General features: G+C 39.4%; 1 protein-coding gene across 3 annotated transcripts in view; it reads right to left on the bottom strand.

Moving 5' to 3' along the window:
* Positions 1-4,069: 4,069 nt before the first annotated feature.
* OXCT1 (3-oxoacid CoA-transferase 1) overlaps positions 4,070-21,992 on the bottom strand; it is a 143,429-nt gene continuing 125,506 nt past the window's right edge. For all 3 annotated transcript variants that reach the window (XM_049708189.1, XM_004265961.4, XM_033421200.2), the window contains 3 exons: positions 17,379-17,459; positions 12,385-12,486; positions 4,070-6,271 (listed from right to left, as the gene is read on the bottom strand). In XM_049708189.1, the coding sequence (XP_049564146.1) occupies positions 6,230-6,271; positions 12,385-12,486; positions 17,379-17,459 (225 nt within the window). In that variant the 3' untranslated portion in view covers positions 4,070-6,229. The remainder of the gene's footprint in view (positions 6,272-12,384; positions 12,487-17,378; positions 17,460-21,992) is intronic.

Raw genomic sequence — 21,992 nt, 5'->3', positions numbered from 1 at the left:
ACAACGGGAGAGGCCACAACAGTGAGAAGCCCACGTACAGCTTAAAAAAAAAAAAAAAAAAAAAAGAAGGAAATCCTGCCATTATGTGATGATATGGATGAACCTAGAGGACATTATACCAAGTGAAATAATACTGCATGATTCCAAAACTCATAGAAACAGAGAATAGAATGGTGGTTGCCAGAAGCTTGGGGAGGGGGGAGGAAATGAGGAGTTACTGTTCAACAGGTATAAAGTTTCAATTGTACAAGATGAAGAGTTCTAGAGATCTGCCTACTACCTTTCACCTGTACTTGACAATACCATAGTTAAGGTAGATCTCATGTTAAATATTCTTACTATAATAAAAAAGATGGTGTCATATTCAAAGAAATACGATAATAACAGTTAAACCTTCTCATATGGTGTGTATCTTGATGGCCCTAATGCCTTCCCACCCCTACACCCACCCTCAATAGCTCCACAGGCTCCAGGGCTGTGACTCGTTTTCCTCTTTCCAGGACCCAGTGAATGGAATGGCACTAGATTTCACCAGGCGATGCTCTCTCTGTGTCACCAATAACATATATTTTTAGGCTCCTAAAATCAATCTTATCTTTGGGGTTCTACTGAGTCTGAGCCACAACTCTGACTTTGAACATGGGTTAAGATTAATGCCAAGAAAACCAAATTTCAGAAGGTGTTCAGCTACAAAGATAAAGCAATGCCCATCAGCCCCTCCTGCTGGTGTCAGGTGAGCATCCTTACTTGTGTGGTTGCCTACACAGGGCCTTTTATTAGAGCAAACCCAGTAATTGTAAATTTTTCACAGGGACAGTTTGCCTCATGGGTGCCATTATCCTTTTTTATTTTGACAACTACCCATTTCTTTATGAACTGGGTTGTGTACAAGAGCTGTGTAGACAGGAGGAACAAAACCTGAAGACATGTCCCATTAGGTTGAAAGGTTTTGAACTCTCTGTTTTGCAGCTTACCAGAGAGTAACAAATCTATTCTATTCAGGAATTTAATTCACATCTCATTAAGTACCTTGGCAAAATCCAACATTAGCCCTGAAAGGCTAATTTGATTAAAGAATTGATGGACATTACTTCTCTCAGACTAAAGAAGTTAATTTTAATGGAGGTAATAATATCTCCCTGGCAGATTATTATGAGAATGAATTAAACTAGCTAGTATATTCTAGGTGTTTGATATATTATAAAATGCTAAGCAAATGTAGGTAATTATCTTTATTCTTTTGTTATAGCCTCCAGATTCCACCTCTTATTTCTTTCCTTTTCTTTTTCCTACATCTTCCTCAGAGGTCTTAACCTAATTATTTAGCTAAGGGAAACCCTCAGGCCTGGCTTACTGTCACCTCATGTTTTCAACTAGTAAATTGGTTTAATAAACACATTTGGAAAGCTACCATGGGCAAGTCACGGAGTTGTTATACTAATATACAAGATGTTAAAAACAGCACACAGACACAATGTATGCTACATTCCAAAGTGAGGCCACTATGCACACATTTTGGAATATCTGGCTAAGAAACAGACAACCCTTAAACCCTTACTTATACTGGGTGCATAAAAGGGCTGGGAGCTGGAGATTAAAGGCGTATTTGTGGAGCTTTGGAGAGCTATTGGGCACTCTAACCCAAGAAGGCAAAGTAGGAGATGCTGCCTCCTATCCCCAAATCAAGAGAGAGAAGCTTCAAATGCGACATCAGGGTTTAAATGTGAGCCTGTGTTTTGCCGAAAGCCTGCTTTCGGTTAGGTTTGTTGGATTCGCTGGCAAAATAACTACTGTCTCACACAAATAAACAGCTTCAATCAAATCTTTAATAGAAGGTGATTTAACTTAATTTCAATACACAATCATTAAAAGGAAAGGAATAAGAATATTAACAGAGTATATAAATTTCAATATACAATCATTAGAGGGAAAGGAATAAGAATATAAACAGAGTATATAACAGAGCATACATCACCGAATCGGGCCGACACCTACTTCCAGATCCAAGCAGCAGCTGGGAAGTCCCGAGTAACAGCAATCTGGAGCCCCAGTTGGGAAGGGTCCAATGTTCGCTGATCCCCGGGAACTGGCCAGATTCCCAAGGCCCAGGAAGCTTCGTGACTTACTCCCTTCTTTATCTGTTGGTTCCCAGGACTTGTTAGCACCGTTTCTGCTGAGCTGCATGCAGTCTAGCAGCTCGGCATGCAGCTCTTTCAGGGTCCTTGTTTAGTCAAAGGCCTATTGTTGCCTCTGAAGCCTGAACAAGACTATTTTACTAGCTTCCCCAATTATAGACAGCCTGGTCTATAATCTTCTCTTGAAAAATTTAAAGGGTAACAGATAGAATGCCTAGGAATGAGCCCAAAACATAAAATGACTGCATTAGGTACCTGGGCTCCCATGGTTTGTCAGTGGAAATAGGATCCTATGTGATTCATGCTAGAAAAAAGCCAGGGTAGTTGCCTGAGGTCGTTTCCAAGTGGACCACCCGGAGTGGCACCCCATTAAAGGCAATGAGGACCATGATAATCAAGCATGCTTAACCTCCACAAGCAAATATCATTTGTGTTTGATTGTGGCTTTGAGGGAAGGAATTGTCTTATTAATTACTTACCTGGATTGGTATGGGCATCACTCCCATGAGACTTGCTATGTGGTACATGAAAGGTGCCTTTGGATGATTTCACACAGACATATTTAATATGATGGAACGAGGATACTTCAAGTATATGTCACACAGTCATGCACTTAGACCACATGACATCTATTGATATTTATGCGTAAATCCACTTTGATATTCAGTATGGCAGTGGGAAGTGGGAAGGCAGTGTAGAAAATAAAAGGACAGGAACAAGAGACGATTCTGGTAGTACTGACAGACATTTTTAAAAGATCTGTCAGTATTTTTGCAACCAGATGTATTAATTATATTTTATTGAACCATGGTGGAAGATAATATATTCTCCTCATCTTAAAAATGAAGAATCTGAAAATAAGCTGAAGAAACTCAAGGTAATGTTTTATGAGGAAAGGGAAAAGGTTAGTGCAAGGAAACCCATCCATTGAATAAATCTCTGCTTACACTTCCACTGGAATAATTTTCAAAGTTGTGCTGACTATACTGCAATGTAGGAGAAAGAAAACCTCTACCCACAACCTTTCTACCCACTGGGTAACACCTATAAATGTTCTTACACGTGTTCTCTGGGCCCAGGGACAAGCAGTTTTGCTTGTATTCTGCATACCTTCTGTAGGAGACCAGATCTCTCCTAGGACTCAAGAATTACCAAAGCTGATTGAGTTCACACTCTGGGTGCAAGTGACAAAGGCATCTGCTCAATAATACATCTGCTCAAGCAAAAAGGGGAAATTTTGGGCTCATTTACAAGCATGGATGGAGAGAAGTTGGCCTTCGATATGTGCAGAAACAGGAACTCAAATACCACCAGGATGCCTCCTCCCTACAGCTGCAGTGTGTGTTTCCACTTCTTTCTCTCCAACTGGAGCTCAGCTTGTAGCGTGTGTGTATTGGGGTGGGGGTGGGGGGCAGGATGTTGGTGCCAGAGTCACATTCTTCTTATGGCTTAGGGAACAGGAGGAATCAGAAAATTGGCTTCTCTCTCATCTCCAGTTTGTAAACAGAGGATAAATAACCTGAATGGTACATTTTGGGTCATACACCCACCCCCGGGTATAATCACTCTGGACAAAGGAGAGCTACCAAAAGAGGCATATCCTGAGCACAGGCCCAACTCCTTGGCCAGGGGGTGAGTCTGTTATGAGAGGGGCAACACAGATGCTGCGTAGACATCACTAGAGCCACTTCAAAATGCAAGCAAACGCAACACCCCACTGGGAAATTACTGATGTGTGTGTATCCTAAAGGAATGTTACATAAAAGCAAAGAAATATTAACATGTGAAATCTGGGATAATCAATTTTTATAGACAGATCATTGACTTTGACAAGGAGCAAAGTCGGAATTCATCTAGGTAAACATTTCATTTGTTCTTTCATGAAGGATAATAGCTTTTCTTTGGTAAGATCAAAAGAAAAAGCAGTAACTCGATTAGAAGTGGTACAGTGTGCTAACTTTATTATTGGCTATTCCACCAATCTCTGTTGTATTATTCCCATGTTTAGGCATGCCATTCCCAAATGAGAAAAAGGACAATCACACCAATCTATATCAATTTGGAATACTTATTGTACATCTTAATGCATTTCTTAACATCCATGGTACTCTTTTTTTTTCACAGTACACGGGCCTCTCACTGTTGTGGCCTCTCCCGTTGCAGAGCACAGGCTCTGGACGCGCAAGCTCAGCGGCCATGGCTCACGGGCCCAGCCGCTCCGTGGCACGTGGGACCCTCCCGGACCAGGGCACGAACCCGCGTCCCCCGCATCGGCAGGCGGACTCTCAACCACTGTACCACCAGGGAAGCCCCATCCATGGTACTCTTTAATCAAGAACATAAAGCCATCTACTTAGGATTTGCCACTCAAAGTGAAGAACGTTCTTAGAATCACAGAATAAGTAAGTTTACAAATATAGCAACCATCAATATCACATTTTCCAAACCATAACTCTAACATGGATGTATATCATTTCTCCAGACCTGGCAAATTCTTTAAAAAGTCCGTTTTACCAGTACTGGGAGAGTATGCTTTCAACCATGCAGCCAGCCAGAGAAGCACATGGAGTGTGCTTCTGACAAAAAAACCCTCTCCTTCCTCTGAAATGACAGAACTGTAGCTATATCTGAAGAGAAAGTGAATTTCAGTGGCAACCATCAGCTAAGAACATGCATAAATTCCTATATCTGGTATGAGAGAAATGGTGTATCGCACTGTACTATGCCTACCTCTGTCCAGAGGACAGCAATCTGGCCTGTCTTCAGGGTGCCTGGACTTTTCTCCCATTTGATACGCAGGATGCTTGGTATACTCCCTGGGGAACTGTTTGATACTGAGGATACCTCTGAGGAGAAGGTCCTTGCAAAACCTAATCCATCATGTTTATTTTCTAAGAATGAAGTTCACTGCTCTTCAAATCCTGGATTTGCTCATCAGTATTTCGCTTAGTTTGATAAAGCTGAATTAAAAGTACTTTGTTCAAGGAACAAGCCTGGGCAGAAGAAATAACACTGTTCTTCAGAAAAAGGCATTCAACATTTAGAAACTTATCTGAGCAGAAAAAAGAGGCCCTGAAAAGCAAGGATTTTTTTAACTCTGCTGTCACTGTTATTATGGGTTCACGATGAATTACCGCACAGCCCCTTTTGGTCTAAGAAGTGGTGCTGTATAGGAAGTCCACAGTAACATAGAGAAAGACACTTAATGGTCCCTCTGGATACACACGAATACTGTACGGTTTGAAAATGAGAAAACTGACTAGGTCAGTTAGGCTTATAGCCCTCTTGCTAAAAGCAGCTTTAATCTTTGGCAAAGCACAGATGGTTATTTGGTTTGTTTATAAAGGCAACTTCTCGGTTGGATGTCAGCACCAATAGACCCTATACCCTTTGGTCTCTCCCACAAACCAGGTTACTTCTCCCACACAGAGATGTTCCTGTTTGCCTTCTTGGGCATCTACTTAGTTACAAAAAGTGGGGGGGTTAGGAGGGGTGGGAGAAGGGATGCTCTAGGGAAACAAGATGTGATCACAAAATCAGAGGCTCCAAAAAAAAAGACAGAGGAGGCCGAAGGAAAATCATAACCCTTAAGACAGCATTTCTCCTGATTAAAATTCACACAAATGTTATCTTTCAGGACTAGTACGATGCTCCCCTGGGTATACTCTGGGTGGAGTTCATTTTCTCCCTCATTCTTTTTTTTCTACGTGTCACGATTTACTTAGGAGGGAAAGTACATCAATGAAACTCTTCCTAAAGTAAGGGCCCATCTTGGTACAAACTGCACACAATTTAATGTACATACCACAGAAGATGAAGATAAACCCAATGTGAGCACCAACTGTAAATATGACCTTCTCAGCACTTATAAAGCAAATAAGATAGTATTTTTTTTCTTTTTGTTTTTCATTAAAATGTCACAGTACGCTTGAGAGAACAAAGTCTACATGGCTGTATAAAGCATTAAGATGACAGAAAACTAGTCAAAAACTGCTTGTTAGATATACAGTTATGATTACTGATGTCCTTTTAATAAAATCCCATGTGGTTAAAATGAAAAACACACAGCTTGGGACAAAAGTCTACTCCACATTTCAAGTTGCAATCTGCTGCATTGGTATGAGTTTTGGTGAAACCTGGAAAAAGAAAGAGAAATAAATAAGCAACTTACGAAAAAACCTCATGGTATAAACATCTCTACTTTGAATTTCCAAACCTGAGTGATGTTTGGAAACAAGCAGCCTTCTCAGGAACCTCACCAGGAGTTTCCTCGTTATTTTCCATTCTGAACCACTGAGAAAAAGAACACCTTTTCCATTTACATTTTGTATATTTAGTAGTTCTCAACCTTCTTGCATTATAGCTCTTAAATTAAGGATCATTGGGCTTCCCTGGTGGCGCAGTGGTTGAGAGTCCGCCTGCCGATGCAGGGGACGTGGGTTCGTGCCCTGGTCCGGGAAGATCCCACATGCCGCGGAGCGGCTGGGCCCGTGAGCCGTGGCCGCTGAGCCTGCGCATCCGGAGCCTGTGCTCCGCAACGGAGAGGCCACAACAGTGAGAAGCCCGCGTACCGAAAAAAAAAAAAAATTAAGGATCATTAAGACTTGCAATTAGGAGGAGGTGGGGGAGGAGCCGCGGGAGACAAATAAAGGGTCCAGAAAACCAAACTATCTACTGAAAGGACCACTGAGCTCTGAGATTGATGAAACAGAGACACAGAGCAAGGCACAAGTTTCAAAATCCTCAAAATAGGTCCAGTCAATTCACAATTTTGTTAAGAGATACTTAATGTAGTCTTTGGATGACAAACTTTTATCAGAAATTTCATAATCAGAGTGGAAATGATATAAAGGCAGTAAGAAGATACCAAGTTATTACAAAAAGGAGGTAACAGCATTAAAAATATTAACTATAATTATGTTCAATGTACAAAATAGCAAATGTATTCCTAGGAGTCCTGAAGCAGAGAAATATGAGGACAGATCTACATTTAATGGTAAAGGTGGTGGAAGAAGAAACCTAAATATAAGTAGTCTGGCTTAATTTTGACTGATTTTTCAAGGTGTAATGGCAGGTACAGATTTCTTCATTTAATCTGGCAAATACCCATTAAGTCCGAGTAACAGGCCCCATGGACAGCACAGTAAGGAATACTAAAATTTAGGTGATTTTTGAGACCTTCAAGGATGTGGCAATTGAAGTGGGTCTAAATTGCCTTCCAGAATAAACACTTAATATTCTTTTAAATGAATGAATGAGTGATTGGATTAGATAAGCTTCCAAGAACTAGAAGAAAGGTTTCTAATAGAGGTTAAGTCAGTATTAAGAATAGAAGGCAATCATTTGGCTTTGATGAAGTTTAACATTTCTAGTTCATTTGTAAATTGTTTATAAAGTCTTCACAGTGTCGAGAGTTAATGCCCCCTTCTCCATTTTTCTACCTAAAGAATGACAGGTCTAGAATAAAAAGGATAGGAATGGCTTGGTACATATCCATATCTTAGGATAAATGAGAGCTCATTCAGACTTGCCAGCTCCGAGAACAGATATATCATAATAGACAAAGGAATAGACATCAATAGACAAAAGTCACAGCCCACATTTGCAGAGATATTCAACTCTACTGAAAAGAATAAAGATATATGGGCTCCGAGTATTTAGAAAGTGTGTCTCACAAACTATCGATTTTCTTTTTTTAAACAACAGAGCATCTGTGGAAATAATTTAATGAAATAAAACTCTTTTTTGACAACAGATCAATAGGTGATTAATGCCATAAAGCACTAATAGGTGCTTTATGGCATTACCTTTAAAAGGAAACTGGACACCTTGATTTTTTAAACTAAACATCTGGTCCTTCTCCTTGTCATGTTGGCCCTATTTTCAGCTCTTAGTATCATTTATATCCTCAGTGTGGAACTTGACTTTTATCAGAAAAGAAGGTGAACCTTTATGTAGACTGACTTGGCCTGTCTATTTTTGTACAGAAAAACATCTACTGAACCTCCATTTTTCATCTGTTCTCTCACAGTCTCATCAACATTGTCTGTGTAAGCTGAAGCAGATTATCCTTCCAAAGTGATCTACAGGCTATGCACAGGACTATATGATTTAAATGCATAAGATAAGCTAACAAGTTGTCTTCCCAGTCCATTGAAATCCAAAGAGTATACTGTTTAATTCTGGTATAATGCCAGTTCATAATAGATATTGAGAGTACAAATTTATTCAACTTGGCAAAGAATGCTCACAGCTGGCTTCTTTCAGATTCCACTGCAAACATATAAATAGGCAGGATTCTTATCTGATGTTTTGCCACTGGTGGTTTAGGTGTATTCCTACCTAGAGAACAAGACCAAGGCCCCTAGGAGGAGGAACTATACCAATTTGTTCTATTTTACTCACATTTCATAGCTCAATATGGGACATACACTTGGGGTTTAATAAATAATCATGGACGACTAATAACCCCTGGAAGTTTATTCTACCCCATGATGTTCAACTATGGATTCAATTTATTTAAAAAGTTTTAAGTTAAAAAAGAAACAAATATTCTAGTTTAAAAAGGTCCACAGACATATATAGTAAGGAAAAACTTATGTAACTCAAGCATGCATCAGAAAAAGAAATGAATAACCAATTGAATTAACTACTCACTGAAAAAGATACTTTGCAGATCATGGAATTTAAGTGGTGGAATGTCACCTTCCTTTTTTCTTTCTATTTGACCCATCAAATAGCTGGCAGTAACACGCTAAGTGATGCAAGTATAGCCCAAAAAATTTAAAGAAATTTAACATTTTCATTAGCTTGTCACAGCTATAATATGAGGAACTGTGCAGTATCACTTTGACTCTTTGAAAATGAATTATTATTGGATATTGAGACAGAATATTTTCAAAATGTGAGTGCCCTCGGAAAAAAGTAAACCAAAGGACTCCTTAGTTATAAAAATGTTGGGAGCTAGTAGCATTAAAGAACAACAGAAAAGCATTTCTGCATAGCATCACAATCAAGCATTTGTAGAGGGTGAACATGTGTGTATGGCTCTACCCAGCAACAGTGCTGGGGTGGAGCATTTATTCCCACTTCTCACATTCCCTTCCATGTGGAGGGACACCTCCTAGTGTAATACTCTGGCCTCAAGTGTGTCCCTTAATGGCTCAACTAAATGATGATTTGGGCAGAGGAACTGGGGTATGCGAAACTCAGCCCAACTCTTCTTCCTCATCGGGATCAGCCTTCTGTAGGCAGCACATGCTCTATTTTGCTCTCAGTCACATGGAAAGAAGCTCAGCAGTAAAGACTCGCCCTTGTGTAGAAGGCCTATGATTTTCCATGGCTGCCTATAACTGGGAGCTGAAGTCTTCCCCACTTCAGGGGTTCGTATCTGGGAAGGCTTTTGTGGCTGTACACCAAAGCCCCATCCTTCATTCTGGGCTTTGTAATGATGATGTTTTTAACCTCAACTTGCCCAGCTCCCTTATCTCTCTCAATAGATTTGGAACTCAATCCCCAAGAAATATAGAGGGAAGTCCCTTTCTTTATAACAACTGCATTTTGAAGGAGAGTGATGGTATGGAACAAGATCTCTGTCCATTATGGGTTGGCTTCTCTTGCTGTGAACTACTCCTGACCAGAATTTTATTTTAGAAGTGTGATGAAGGTTCCAGAAATATAGTCAATATCTGCATTTTTTTTTTTTTTTTTTACAAAATTTCCACAGCTTCCTTTGGAGTTCAAGATATAACATGACCCTTAAGAGAGTTTCCTCCTAATTGAAAAGAAAACTCTTTTCAGCTGGCACTATGGTTACTATGAATTTTTTAAGAAGCTATTTCAGGTGATACCTAAGGGACACATTTTCCTTTCACATTTCTGTTGTTGTTTTTGTTAATTGCACTGTGGCACACAGGAAAGTCTTAGTGATTCTTTTTTTTTTTTAATGCCCAAATAGTTCATTATAACTATTATTTTTAATACTCTGAAACCACAATTTTGTCATGCCCTGTTATCTGATGCTGTCATATCTTGTCTTTTTCTTTGAAATTCGCAGGATTTTCTCAATCAGCTTATATCCACATTCTGTATCCTTTGCCCATACACTTGCCCATATTCTTAGGTATAGAGGACCTTTACCAACACATTTTCACAATTACTTTGACCTAGGTTTTTACTTTTTCTTCTTTATGCAACAACCTGTCTGTCTAACTGTTATGCAACAACCTGTCTGTCTAACTATTCTCTTCTAGAATGTTCACTTCTCGGTATACAGTGAAGGCTGAGAAATAGAAATCCTTTCTCAAACAGAAATCTTGAGCAAGTTGTAATGTAGTCAGATATAGAGTAAAATGCTACCTATGCAGTAATAATCTTATGAGCTATCTTCTGAATTATGACATGGAATACCTCTGAATTATCAAATAAAGAGATGTTATCCCAATGTACTTTTATTATTAAATGTATCTTACTGATAACCCAGCTATTAGGCAAAACATCTTATTCATTAGAACACTCCAGACCCTAGCCTTACAAAGATTTTGATACACATGACTTCATCTGTCAGGGTCTAAAGAGATGCCATTGATCATCAGATCCTCAAAATCCAGTTCTTCTGTCAAGATGGTTTAGCTGATACTACACCTTTTCAGGGCAACACTGACATAAAAATTAACATTTAATTTCAACAGCCTAATTTGGAGGAAACAAGATTACATGTCAATGTCAAAAGAGAAGGAGGGGTGGTACTGTGATAAAAGAGGGGCCATAGAGATATTTTTCAATGTATCAAGACGTGGAAACTAGCACTTTAAGAAAAAGCAAAAACAGTAAAAATACATCTTTTTCATTCCTGATTTACCTACGTGACTAAAAAAAAAAACCCAAACCTGATAACAATGAGGATCTTTTTTGCAATTCCCTTTTGCAGCAGAGACTGGAACATTCTATAGATCTCAAAAATGCTACCTGCTGAAGAAGAGACTAACTCATCCACATAGGGAAAAAATATAAAGAATAGCTAATTAAGTAAGAAGAACTGTTTGCTTTTATCACTGGAGTAAGGAATTCTAAACAGTTAAACTATAAACAAATCCCATTTTTTACCCCCGGGGTCATTGAAAAGTTAATTAAAGATGAGCTTTTCATGTAAGGTATTGTTGGAAAGCTTCTTTTTTTCCAAAGGGAAATTCAAAAAAAGGTTAATAGACAAAGACCTTCATATAATACCAGACACAATTACATGTGGATAATGAATTATGCAACAAAATTGCTTTTACAGACATTTGTTACGCACTGACAGGTACCAGCCAAGCATGTAGTACCTAAGGAAGAAATGTATGAAATACATGCATGATTTATCAAGTAAGTTTTATTAAATTACCTTCTCCAGGATGGGTAGCTGCAATATTTCTTCTCATTATAAATATATTTCATTTTAACACATAGAGCTGTTCTTAAAAAGTTATGTGAGAAGTAAAGTCTATTTCTTCATTTTCTCAGACACATTTCGACTTTACATTTGATTAACTTCAAATGGACTGAGCTGTCCTCTCGACCCCCATTAGGTAGGCGATTGGTGATTCATAAACAATCGCTTATATTAAAGGGCGATTATTTATATTACAGTATTATTCTCTTAGTTTTAAAAAGGGATTTGGAGATTTCTTAAGTGGATACTCCCCTGATGTTCTTATCTGCTTTGTAAGCAGAGTTTTATGCACTAAGTTTTTCTTCAAATACAGAGAACACCTATTTTGTGACTATAAATCTGGTGGTGTCAAAAGCTCGACATTCTAATATCTCCAAGGGATGGAACAATCAGGCAAAGAAGTTAAAAGAAAGTCATAAGCCATAGATGGGTTTAAAAATAAGGAAGTACCGTTTCTCTGAGTGTGGCTCGCATTTTTTAGTTAATTAAGTTTGGCCACAGCTGATACGTAACCCAAGAACAGAGGATTGCAAGGGACTTGACAGAAAGTAGCTTCGAGTTGAAGCTCAACCTGCTGTTTCCAGCAGCTCCTGGGGTTTCCTCCCCCTTCTGACTCCTGAGCCAGACCCTGGCCCATGAGCCACAGCCTGTTCCTGCTGCCACCTGCTCTCAGCAGAGGCACCCTTCCTTCCACTCCTGTTCTCTGCTAAGGTCAACTCCAAAAATGATCACAAATTAATGGTTCATGTCGCATAAACACCCATTAATCAAGCTCAGGATATAGGACAAGTAGCTGGATTTGTTCACAGAAACACTTACTGCGAAATCGCACCCAGTGCTCTTTTTTATGTCATCCACTGTCAGGCCTTCCCAGAGTTCAATCAGAGTCAGGCCTTTCTTGTTGTCCACGTCAAATACAGCCTGTAGAAGTCAAGAAAATGACAACGACAATTTCTATTACGGTAATTATTTATAGCACAAAACAGAAATAACCTCTCAAGTTCTTTAAGGAGAGAAAAGACTCAGGATAAAAGACTGAAAATCAGCAATGAAAAAATGTAAACCGTAACTGCTATATTTTGGTGAGAATAAATGCCAACTCCCTAACTGGCAGTTAGGGAGCTCTGCTGATGCCAGAAAATAAATGAGTGTTGACTATTGATGGCATTTGCTACTATAATAACCAGGTTTTTTTGTTTGTTTGTTTGTTTTTTTGCTGTACGCGGGCCTCTCACTGCTGTGGCCTCTCCTGCTGCAGAGCACAGGCTCCGGACGCGCAGGCTCAGCGGCCATGGCTCACGGGCCCAGCCGCTCCGCGGCATGTGGGATCTTCCCGGACCGGGGCACGAACCCGTGTCCCCTGCATCGGCAGGCGGACTCTCAACCACTGCGCCACCAGGGAAGCCCCAAACCAGGTTTTTTTTAAACTTTCTTTTTGTTAGATCTAACACTTTGGGTCAATTTGATGATGAATAATGATTTGAAGAAAGAAAAGAATGAAGAAAAGCAGGGAAGGAGGAGGTATTTGGAAGGGGAAAGCACAGGGATGATGGGGGAAAGCTGATCAATGCTTCTGGGTAAACTACAGGAAACAAAAGAAGGTGCTCTGAAGTAGCTAGGAGTAATTATAAAGGGATGGCTGGCCCTGAAAGACCACCCCCATCCCCAGGTAAATAGTAAAGCTTTCCCTTTAAGTCCTATGAAAACGCATAGATCCAAAAGTAGAGCATGAGAATCTCCCTCTGGTATGGAAATCAAATGAAGATGCTTATGTTTAGGACAGCATGAGAAGGCTCACCTCACCCTAAATATTGCATGACAACACATGAGAGTACACATGCATGACACAACATGAGAGTATTGCATGACTCTCAACCACTGTGCCACCAGAGAAGCCCACAATTTTTTTTTTTAATTGGACACTTTTCCTTTGCAGAAAGTGTGTCTGGAGCATCATTCATACTGCCATCTTTCCCCTGTATTATGAACAACTACAAATTTATCAAAATGGAACAAATAAGAGAAAAAGAGCCTTTGGGGTGTGTTATTAAGAACAGGCAGGGAGAGGATTTGGGGAGAAGACAACTTTGGTATCATGAATATAAGACTTCAGTGATTGAGAAGGTGAAATCTATGGCAAATGACTTACTGCTTTTAAAAACCTTTAATGAACACCTTTATCAATCCCTAATTAGCTCTCAAGGTCAAGGTCCCTAATTTCCTCTCAAGGAAAACGAAGCATCTATGATTTTTAAAAATGGGAAATTTACTTTTAAAATATTTAGGAAGATTTCCATTTAGTGGTATAAAGTGTAAACAAAAACTTGATAAAAATGGACACTAAAACCTAAAAGCTACAATCAATTGTTCAACTGCCAAGAATAATATTTCGACTACTCTGTTTCACAGATGATACTTTTATTATTTTTTCACCACCATAACAGGCTGCATTACAGACAAAGCAGTCAGTCACAGCCCAAGTGCTGGAGAGGAAGGCCTCTTTCATCACATCATTCTAGCAACACGAAACCAAGAAATCAGGGTCATAACATCTCCAAAGCCTCTTTCAAATGGCAGGCAACTAATGGAATTTTCCTTAAGAGCTGAAAATGGAATTCTAGTCCCATATAACTCTGGCAGAGTGTCCAGAGTCAATGCCCTTAATGGCACTGCAAAATTTATTAAACACCTACCTGATACGGCACAGGGGTAAACGCACCACTCCCTTCCCTGGGGCACTCGAAGTTCCATATGTAGCTGCCTTTCACTTTACTCCTTTTTGCTACACAACACCATCTGCCGTTAAGCCTCCAATTATCCCCGTCTGCTAATGAGTTCACACATCCGTTCCAGTGATGACTTCTCTGAGCCCCAGGTGCCCGCGGATGTTCCGGATGTTAACTTACTCCGGAATATCAACTTGAGTATGTTCAAATGTCACCTATTCTTTTCCTGCCTCCCCTTGCTCCTCCCTTTCTCTTCCTACAGACCCAGCCTTCATTAAGGATACAACAGGTCGACCACGCCTCTAGCCAGAAAATTCAGGAATCACCTCTGCCTTAGCAACCACGTCCCATTCATCATCGAGTTAGGTTGAGTCCATCGCCTAAATCTTTTTGAAATCTCTTTCTGTCTTGTGGTTAAGGACCTTGATATTTCTGGCCAAGATAACTGAAGGAGTCTCATCTCTTCTCCCCCTACTCTACGTAAAAGCCACAGGGCTCTTTGTAAAATGCAAATCTAATCAATGGTGTCCCCAACTATTAAAAATCACTGAAGGGCTCCCAAGTGCCTTCCAGATAAAACCCAAATTTCTTAACAAGACATTCACAATCCTTTATAATTTGGTCCCTTACTGGCTTTTCACCTTCAGCCTTCAGAATCTCTGGCCATGCCCTCACTCCACATTATCCCACTCACAGGTCCTTGAGTAAACTCTGTTTTCTTAATTCCTCGAGGACCCTGCCAATGTTTCTTCCCTTTGCCTAGAAGGGCCTCTTTGGTCTTATTCTCACTTATAAAACTACTTATCTTTCAAGACTCCTCACTCAATCTATTAATTTTCTCATTGAGAAAAGTACAGTATTTATTCAACAGGCTTTCACTGTGTATGGGTCAAGCATTATCCTAAGCGTTGGACAAATAGTGATGAGTGAGACAGGCAGAGAGCTCAAAGGTTATTTCAATACAGTGATCAGTGCTGAGTTAGGGTAAGTACTAAGACTCACGGAAGCACCCAGAAGACTTGGGGAGGGATAGGGAAGACTTGCCAGCGAAGAAATTATATAGCTGAGACATAAAAGATGAACAGGAATTAGCCAGATGGTTGAGGTGGGGAGAACATGCCAGGGAGAGAGACAGGATGTGCCAAGTCCCAGAGGAGCATGGCGGGGACGAGGGCAGGGGATGCAACATAGTGCACAACATTCAGCATGGCTGAAGTAGGGAGAATGTTAATGCAAAATGAGAGAAGCTGCGACTGGAGGAGAAAAGATCCAGACTGGGAAAAAGTTAATATTTAACACCACTCTCCCCAGGCTGTTAAGCAGCCTTCCTCTATGTTCTCAGCTCAGCATTTGGCATGTCTCTCTCTCACGGACTTTATCAGTGTACCTCTAATACAGGCTGGTACTGTTGCTGTCTACTCTCCTTGAATGTGCTCCTTGGGGGCAAAGACTGTCCTCCTTTCTGTATCCACTGTTGGCAATAGTCGGCTTCAGAGAAGGAGCTTAAAAATGCTTATTAAATGGATAAATGTATGAAACAACAATGTGGATAGAAAGGGTAGAAGATTTTTTTAAATGGTAGTAAAGTTAAGTAATGTATGAGTAATGTCAAGTAATGTATGAATAATGTCATGAGAAAATGTAGGTATTAGATGGTAAGTGCCAAAATGAAAGGTGGACCACTCTGAAGATGAAGTTGTGAGTGCTAAGCTATCTGAAGCCTCTTCATGATGAAGATGGAAATTGCATTAGACTTAAGGGATGGATAGGATTTGGACAGGTAGAGTTGAGTGGGAGTTGTTGCACGTAGAAGCACTAAACTGGTAAGAACAAGGTCAGGGCATACGTGGAGTGGGGATGTAGGGAGAGGGCTTACCTGGGGGAAGAGGAAGATCAGGGGTAAAATGTTGCTGGAATTATCCTTAGAAGCTGTACCACCTTACTTTATTAAAGAAAACAGGATCAAGGACTGTCTTGTCTTTGATTTCAAAGTAATGGATTCTTTTCAACAAGTCCTGTCTATGGTTTTGGAGAGGTTTATGAAATGATAAGACTCAAGGAATAAATGGTGAGATAAAATATTCTGCACTTTAATCCACTTTTTCTTCTCCACACGTCATCTTTATGGATTCCACATAAACAACCCTAGAGGAAGGCACCATTTAGGACAGAACTCTCCTTAAAATGTGGCTTCTGAAAAGTATTATGAGCCTTCTAACCTACTGCAAAAGGCTGCTTTAGGGTGCTTCATACCACACCTGAATGAGGGTTCTAAACCAGATTAATGCCAAAAGGAACAGCATCATTAAGAGAAAACAAAGGAACAAACGCTGATCTAGAGAATTCTGTTTTGTGGTTCATCAAGATACTGAATCAAGAAAATGACACCCTTCTAGCTCATTTATGAGAACTATGTCATTCCAACATCTTAGGTTCAAATCTGGGTCAGAAAGCTGACTGTAGCAACCACCAGTGATGTTTCTCTCTGATCTGAGCAGTTTCAGTTGTACCACTAACCAATATTTTCTATTTAGGAAGATAAAATCTAGAGGTACACTAAAATGGCTGGTGCGTTCTAAAGTCTGCCTTCTAAAAGAGGGCTGAAAGCATGCAAGAACAAAAGAATAGATTTCTTGGTTCACTGTGGGGCCTGTATTGCAATTTGCACCTAAATGATTAAAACCTAATTTTTACTGAGTTTCCTAAAATGAGATCCAACAATTTGTACTTGTGATTTGGGAAAGCAAAGAAGAAAGGTAGTCTTAACTTTGTATATATCATCCATTTTAATAGCCCAAGTATAAAGGATCAGTACAACTTTTATTATATCACACTGTCAAAGTTACCAAGGACAGTATTTCAATTCTGTGTATGTATATGCATATTTCCAGAGAATTTCACATTAAGAATTCTCCATCTAGAAACATTAAATTGATGAATCTTCCTATTAGGTCTACCCACGGATTAAATTAATCCTATGACTACCAATATAACACACTTTTAGAAGGTAACAAAAAAGTTCTAAAATGCTTATAAAAAAAAAAGGTGGTAGACATTTAGAGGAAATAAAAGAGAAAGGCACTTTACCTTTTCAGTAATGATGCGGTTGACACATTGTTTTCCTGTCAGTGGTAATGTACATTTCTCCATGATTTTATGTGCATTGCCCTGTTTGAAAAAAGAAACATTAAAAAGAGTAATTACGAACCAATTCTTATTTAGAATTGGTATAACACAGAACAAACAGGAACTGTCAGATAAATCATCTCGTAAGTACAGTCTGTTTGAAATCTTTGCCCAGTCATGCTTTTACTTTCTTTCTGGAGGCAGCTTGTGTCCCTAAGATAATTTAGGGAGAGTGCCAAATGAATAGCCAAAGGCATAACTGATTTAGTTGGGAAACATCCTGCCGCAGATCTGACCCCTCAAGCCTCAGCCCTTAGATCATATGATGGAGAAATTTCACTTCTAGCATCCTGCTAATTTTTCTCTTCCAGGGAATGGTCTCCTTGACAAACGACCTATTATTTACCAAGGGTAGGAAGCATACACAGAATGCAAATGCATAATATACCTTTTTTAAAAAGTTTTAATTTTATTTGTTAAAAACATAACATATTCACAGAAAACAGCAGTTCTTGCCTCCCTTCTGTATGCTTAGACCTGCTCTGAACAGAAATCAAAATTCAATTTTTTTAGCATTTACTTATGTACTATTTTACATTTTCTTCCTACCTCTGCATTTAAAATTTTTTTTAATTTTATAATAAATTTTACTTTATTTTCCATTATGGTTTATCACTGTATATTGAAATATAGTTCCCTGTGCTATACAATAGGACCTTGTTGTTTATCCACCCTATATGTAATAGTTTGCATCTGCTAGTCCCAAACTCCCAATCCAACCCTCCCCTGCCCAGCCCCCTTGGCAACCACAAGTCTGTTCTCTATGTCTGTGAGTCTGCTTCTGTTTTATAGATAAGTTCATTTATGTCATACTTTAGATTCCATATATAAGTGATATCATATGGTATTTGTCTTTCTCTTTTGACTTACTTCACTTAGTATCATAATCTCTAGGTCCATCCATGTAGCTACAAATGGCATTATTTCATTCTTCTTTTTATGGCTGAGTAATATTCCTCTGTGTGTGTGTGTGTGTGTGTGTGTGTGTGTGTGTGTGTATGTGTATACCCCACACCTTCCTTATCCATTCATACACACCCACACCCACATCATCTTTATCGATTCATCTGTTGATGGACATATAGGTGGCTTCCATGTCTTGGCTGTTGTAAACAGTGCTGCTATGAACATAGGTGTGCATGTATCTTTCGAATTAGTTTTGTCTGGATATATGCCCAGGAGTGGGACTGCTGAATCATATGGCAACTCTACTTTTAGTTTTTTGAGGAACCTTCATACTGTTCTCCATAGTGGCTGCACAAATTTACACCAACAGTGTAGGAGGGTTCCCTTTTCTCCACACCATCTCCAGCATTTGATGGCCATTCTGATTGGTGTGAGGTGATACCTCATTGCAGTTTTGATTTGCATTTCTCTAATAATTAGCAACGTTGAGCATCTTTTCATGTGCCTATTGGCCATCTGAATGTTTTCCGTGGAAAAATGTCTATTTAGGTCTTCTGCCCATTTTTTGACTGGGTTGTTTGTCTTTTTGTTATTGAGTTATATGAGCTGTTTGTATATTTTGGAAATTAAACCCTTGTTGGTCTTATTGTTTGTAAATATTTTCTCCCAGCCTGAAGATTGTCTTTTCATTCTGTTTAAGGTTTCCTTTGCTGTACAAAAGCTTATAAGTTTCATCAGGTCCCATTTGTTTATTTTTGCTTTATTTCTATTGCCTTGGCAGACTGACCTAAGAAAACGTTGCTAGGATTTATGTTCTCTCCTAGGAGTTTTACGCTGTCGTGTCATATATTTAAGTCTTTAAGCCACTGTGAGTTTATTTTTGCGTGTGGTATGAGGGTGTGTTCTAACTTCATTCATTTACATGCGGCTGTCTAACCTTTCCAATATCACTTGCTAAAGAGACTGTCTTTTCTCCATTGTATATTCTTGTCTCCCTTGTCAAAGATTAATTGACCACAGGTGTGTGGGTTTATTTCTGGGCTCTGTATTCTGTTCCATTGAGCCTCTGCATTTTTTAATACTATGTTGACCAGACTATTTATTTCCTAATTAATCAGCTTTAGATATTATCTACTAACTTCTTATTGGGGTGTATGAAGACTTTCTTACAAACCCCCATCCTTCATTATGTTCAGTTCTCCCAGCATAGCTATATCACAATTTGTAGGTAACTCAATAGTCAGAATTTACACCTGCTGACAAAACAGCTATGTAAAATAGCTCATTGCTGGGCCAGGCAGTGTAGAAAACCATGATTATATTCACTTTCTCATATAGTGATTTGCTTTTCCTGGAATTTGTCTGAGCCTCAGTTTGCTCATTGGTAAAATGTGTGCATTGGTCTATAGTCACATTTTTTCAAAGTTTCCTTTAGCCATGGTACACTTTTTTCAAACATAAAAGAGGGACTGAGAGTGGAAAGCAGGCTTTCACCCATTAACCCCCTTCCCCCACCCCCTACCACCCCCCAGTATAGAGGTGGCCTCTGGGTCACATCTATGGAGCACAGTGGAAACATTAGCTCTGATGATTTGATTTTCAGATCATTTTCTTCTGATTATGATTCAGCTCCTTTCTAAGTATCAAGCACCAGGAGCCTAAATTAATATTTCCCTTGAGGCTGAAGGCTAATTTATCACATTTTAGATCTTCTATTAAAAATGGTAAAAATGCTTCTATTGCTTCCTTTTGGGATATGAAAGCACCACACGTGATGTCATCATCTTTAGCCATCTCAATGTTTTACCTTCCGAAATATGCACCACTACCTGGTTCACCTCTCTCTCAAAACTGCTGCCATACCAAGTACGATCAGAGGCAAGAGATTTCAAACAACTGGGCTTAATTAAGATTTTACTGCTTGTAATAATCTGTCAACTCACCAACAGACTAGTAATTAAGAGGTTTTAGTATACTTAACCCAGTGTATGGCATGAAAGATACTCAACATTTTTTGAATGAATGAATGGGAAGAAAAAGGGAAGTCTATTGGGAATCTTGGGTGGATTTCAAAAGAAGACAAACTCTATTACTTTAATTGAGTCAAAAGTAGTGCTAAATACACATAGAGTAGATAGATGTTATACCTTTAACAACAAGTTATATGCTTCTGGGTCTTAATTTGTAAGACAATTTATAGCTGTAGAAATGAAACCTCATTTTTGCTTCATTTTTAATGATCCATTTTCATTCCCAGATTTCAAAGAAAGCTTGCACGTGTCACAGAAGCTTAACTAAAGAGCTGAAATTAACGATGAACATTCGAACTTCAATAGTTGTCAGGACTCCTTACACTTAATATAACTCAAATAAGACATGTCACAATGAATTCCAGGTTTGCCTGCGAACAAAGTGAACAATCTGTGGGCCTCCAAAGAACATTTTCTGCAGGGAGCTCTTACTTTGTTCTCATTATTTGAGCAAGATCTACACCTGGTGTGAAAGCAGCCACCTGGATTTCAATGAACAACCAACGCTGGTTTAGGATCAAGCGTGTATTTCAACTGACGGAATTAACTGTGCCCGACCAACAGAGACCTTTTAGAGACCCTTTTCCATGTAAACAGTATAGCTCAGTGGTTCGGAGTGGAGGCAAAGCCTAACTCTACTCCACACTAGCTGGGCAAGGTTCCTGTGTCTGTGCTTATCCATCGCTTTACCTCAGGGGTTATTGTAAGTGTCCAGTACTTAGCAGGTGCTCAATAAGTTTGTGCTGTTTTTATAACCTATATTTAACATTCCAACAATCTACCAGGAGAATTCTTCAGGAGCTCTTAAGTTCCTAAACGAAGTTGGACATAGAATTACACAGAAAATGGCCTAAACAGAATTCCTGAAAGCCACAAAACTAATGAAACGGCAACACGTACTTGGGGGCAAACCATATGGCTGGCACCAAGAGTATTCTTGCAGTGAGAACAGTGTAGCTAGATGACTCCATTCACTCTGAGCTTCAAGACATAACACAGATCAAAGATAAAGAGAAAATGGGATGCAAAGAGAGATTAAAGAACATCACAATTCCAGTATCCAACAATAGGTTAGCTATGAAGCCAAAATATGACTAACGCCCACTTGAGCATTCTATTCTAACCACGCCAGGCTGAGCCTTACCAAGTTCTATGATTCACAAAGGAGGAACAATCACTGCGTTTTTAGCATTTAAAAATAAATCCTGAAAAAGAGATGCAGTGTAGTGCGGTAGCAAAGAACACTATATTAGGAGTCCAAAGACCCGGTTTTGAATCTTAATTCTGCCACTTAATAGTCACTTGGTCCCTTAAATTCTTTGTGCTGTAGTTTTCTGTTCGATTGCCTTGTCTTCCTCACCTGATCACGGTAGGAAGAAATGTTCTGCAAGTGCAGTAAAGTAGGAGCGGTTGAATCTACATTCCAATATTTTGGGTGAGTGGGGTCTTGTTCATCCTCATCATTCTGCTTCCTTCTTTCTCCACGAAGAAAGGTCAGAAAAGGCAGAGGAACGGACACCAAGTGTAGCATTAAAAATTCTCTGACTGGACCCGAGGGGCTCCTGATTTTGATATTTCC

The sequence above is a fragment of the Orcinus orca genome, chromosome 3 (assembly GCF_937001465.1).
Source record: "Orcinus orca chromosome 3, mOrcOrc1.1, whole genome shotgun sequence".
Lineage (NCBI taxonomy): Eukaryota > Metazoa > Chordata > Mammalia > Artiodactyla > Delphinidae > Orcinus > Orcinus orca.
The sequence above is the reverse complement of the archived record's forward strand: the minus strand, read 5'-3'. Positions and strand labels throughout refer to the sequence as shown.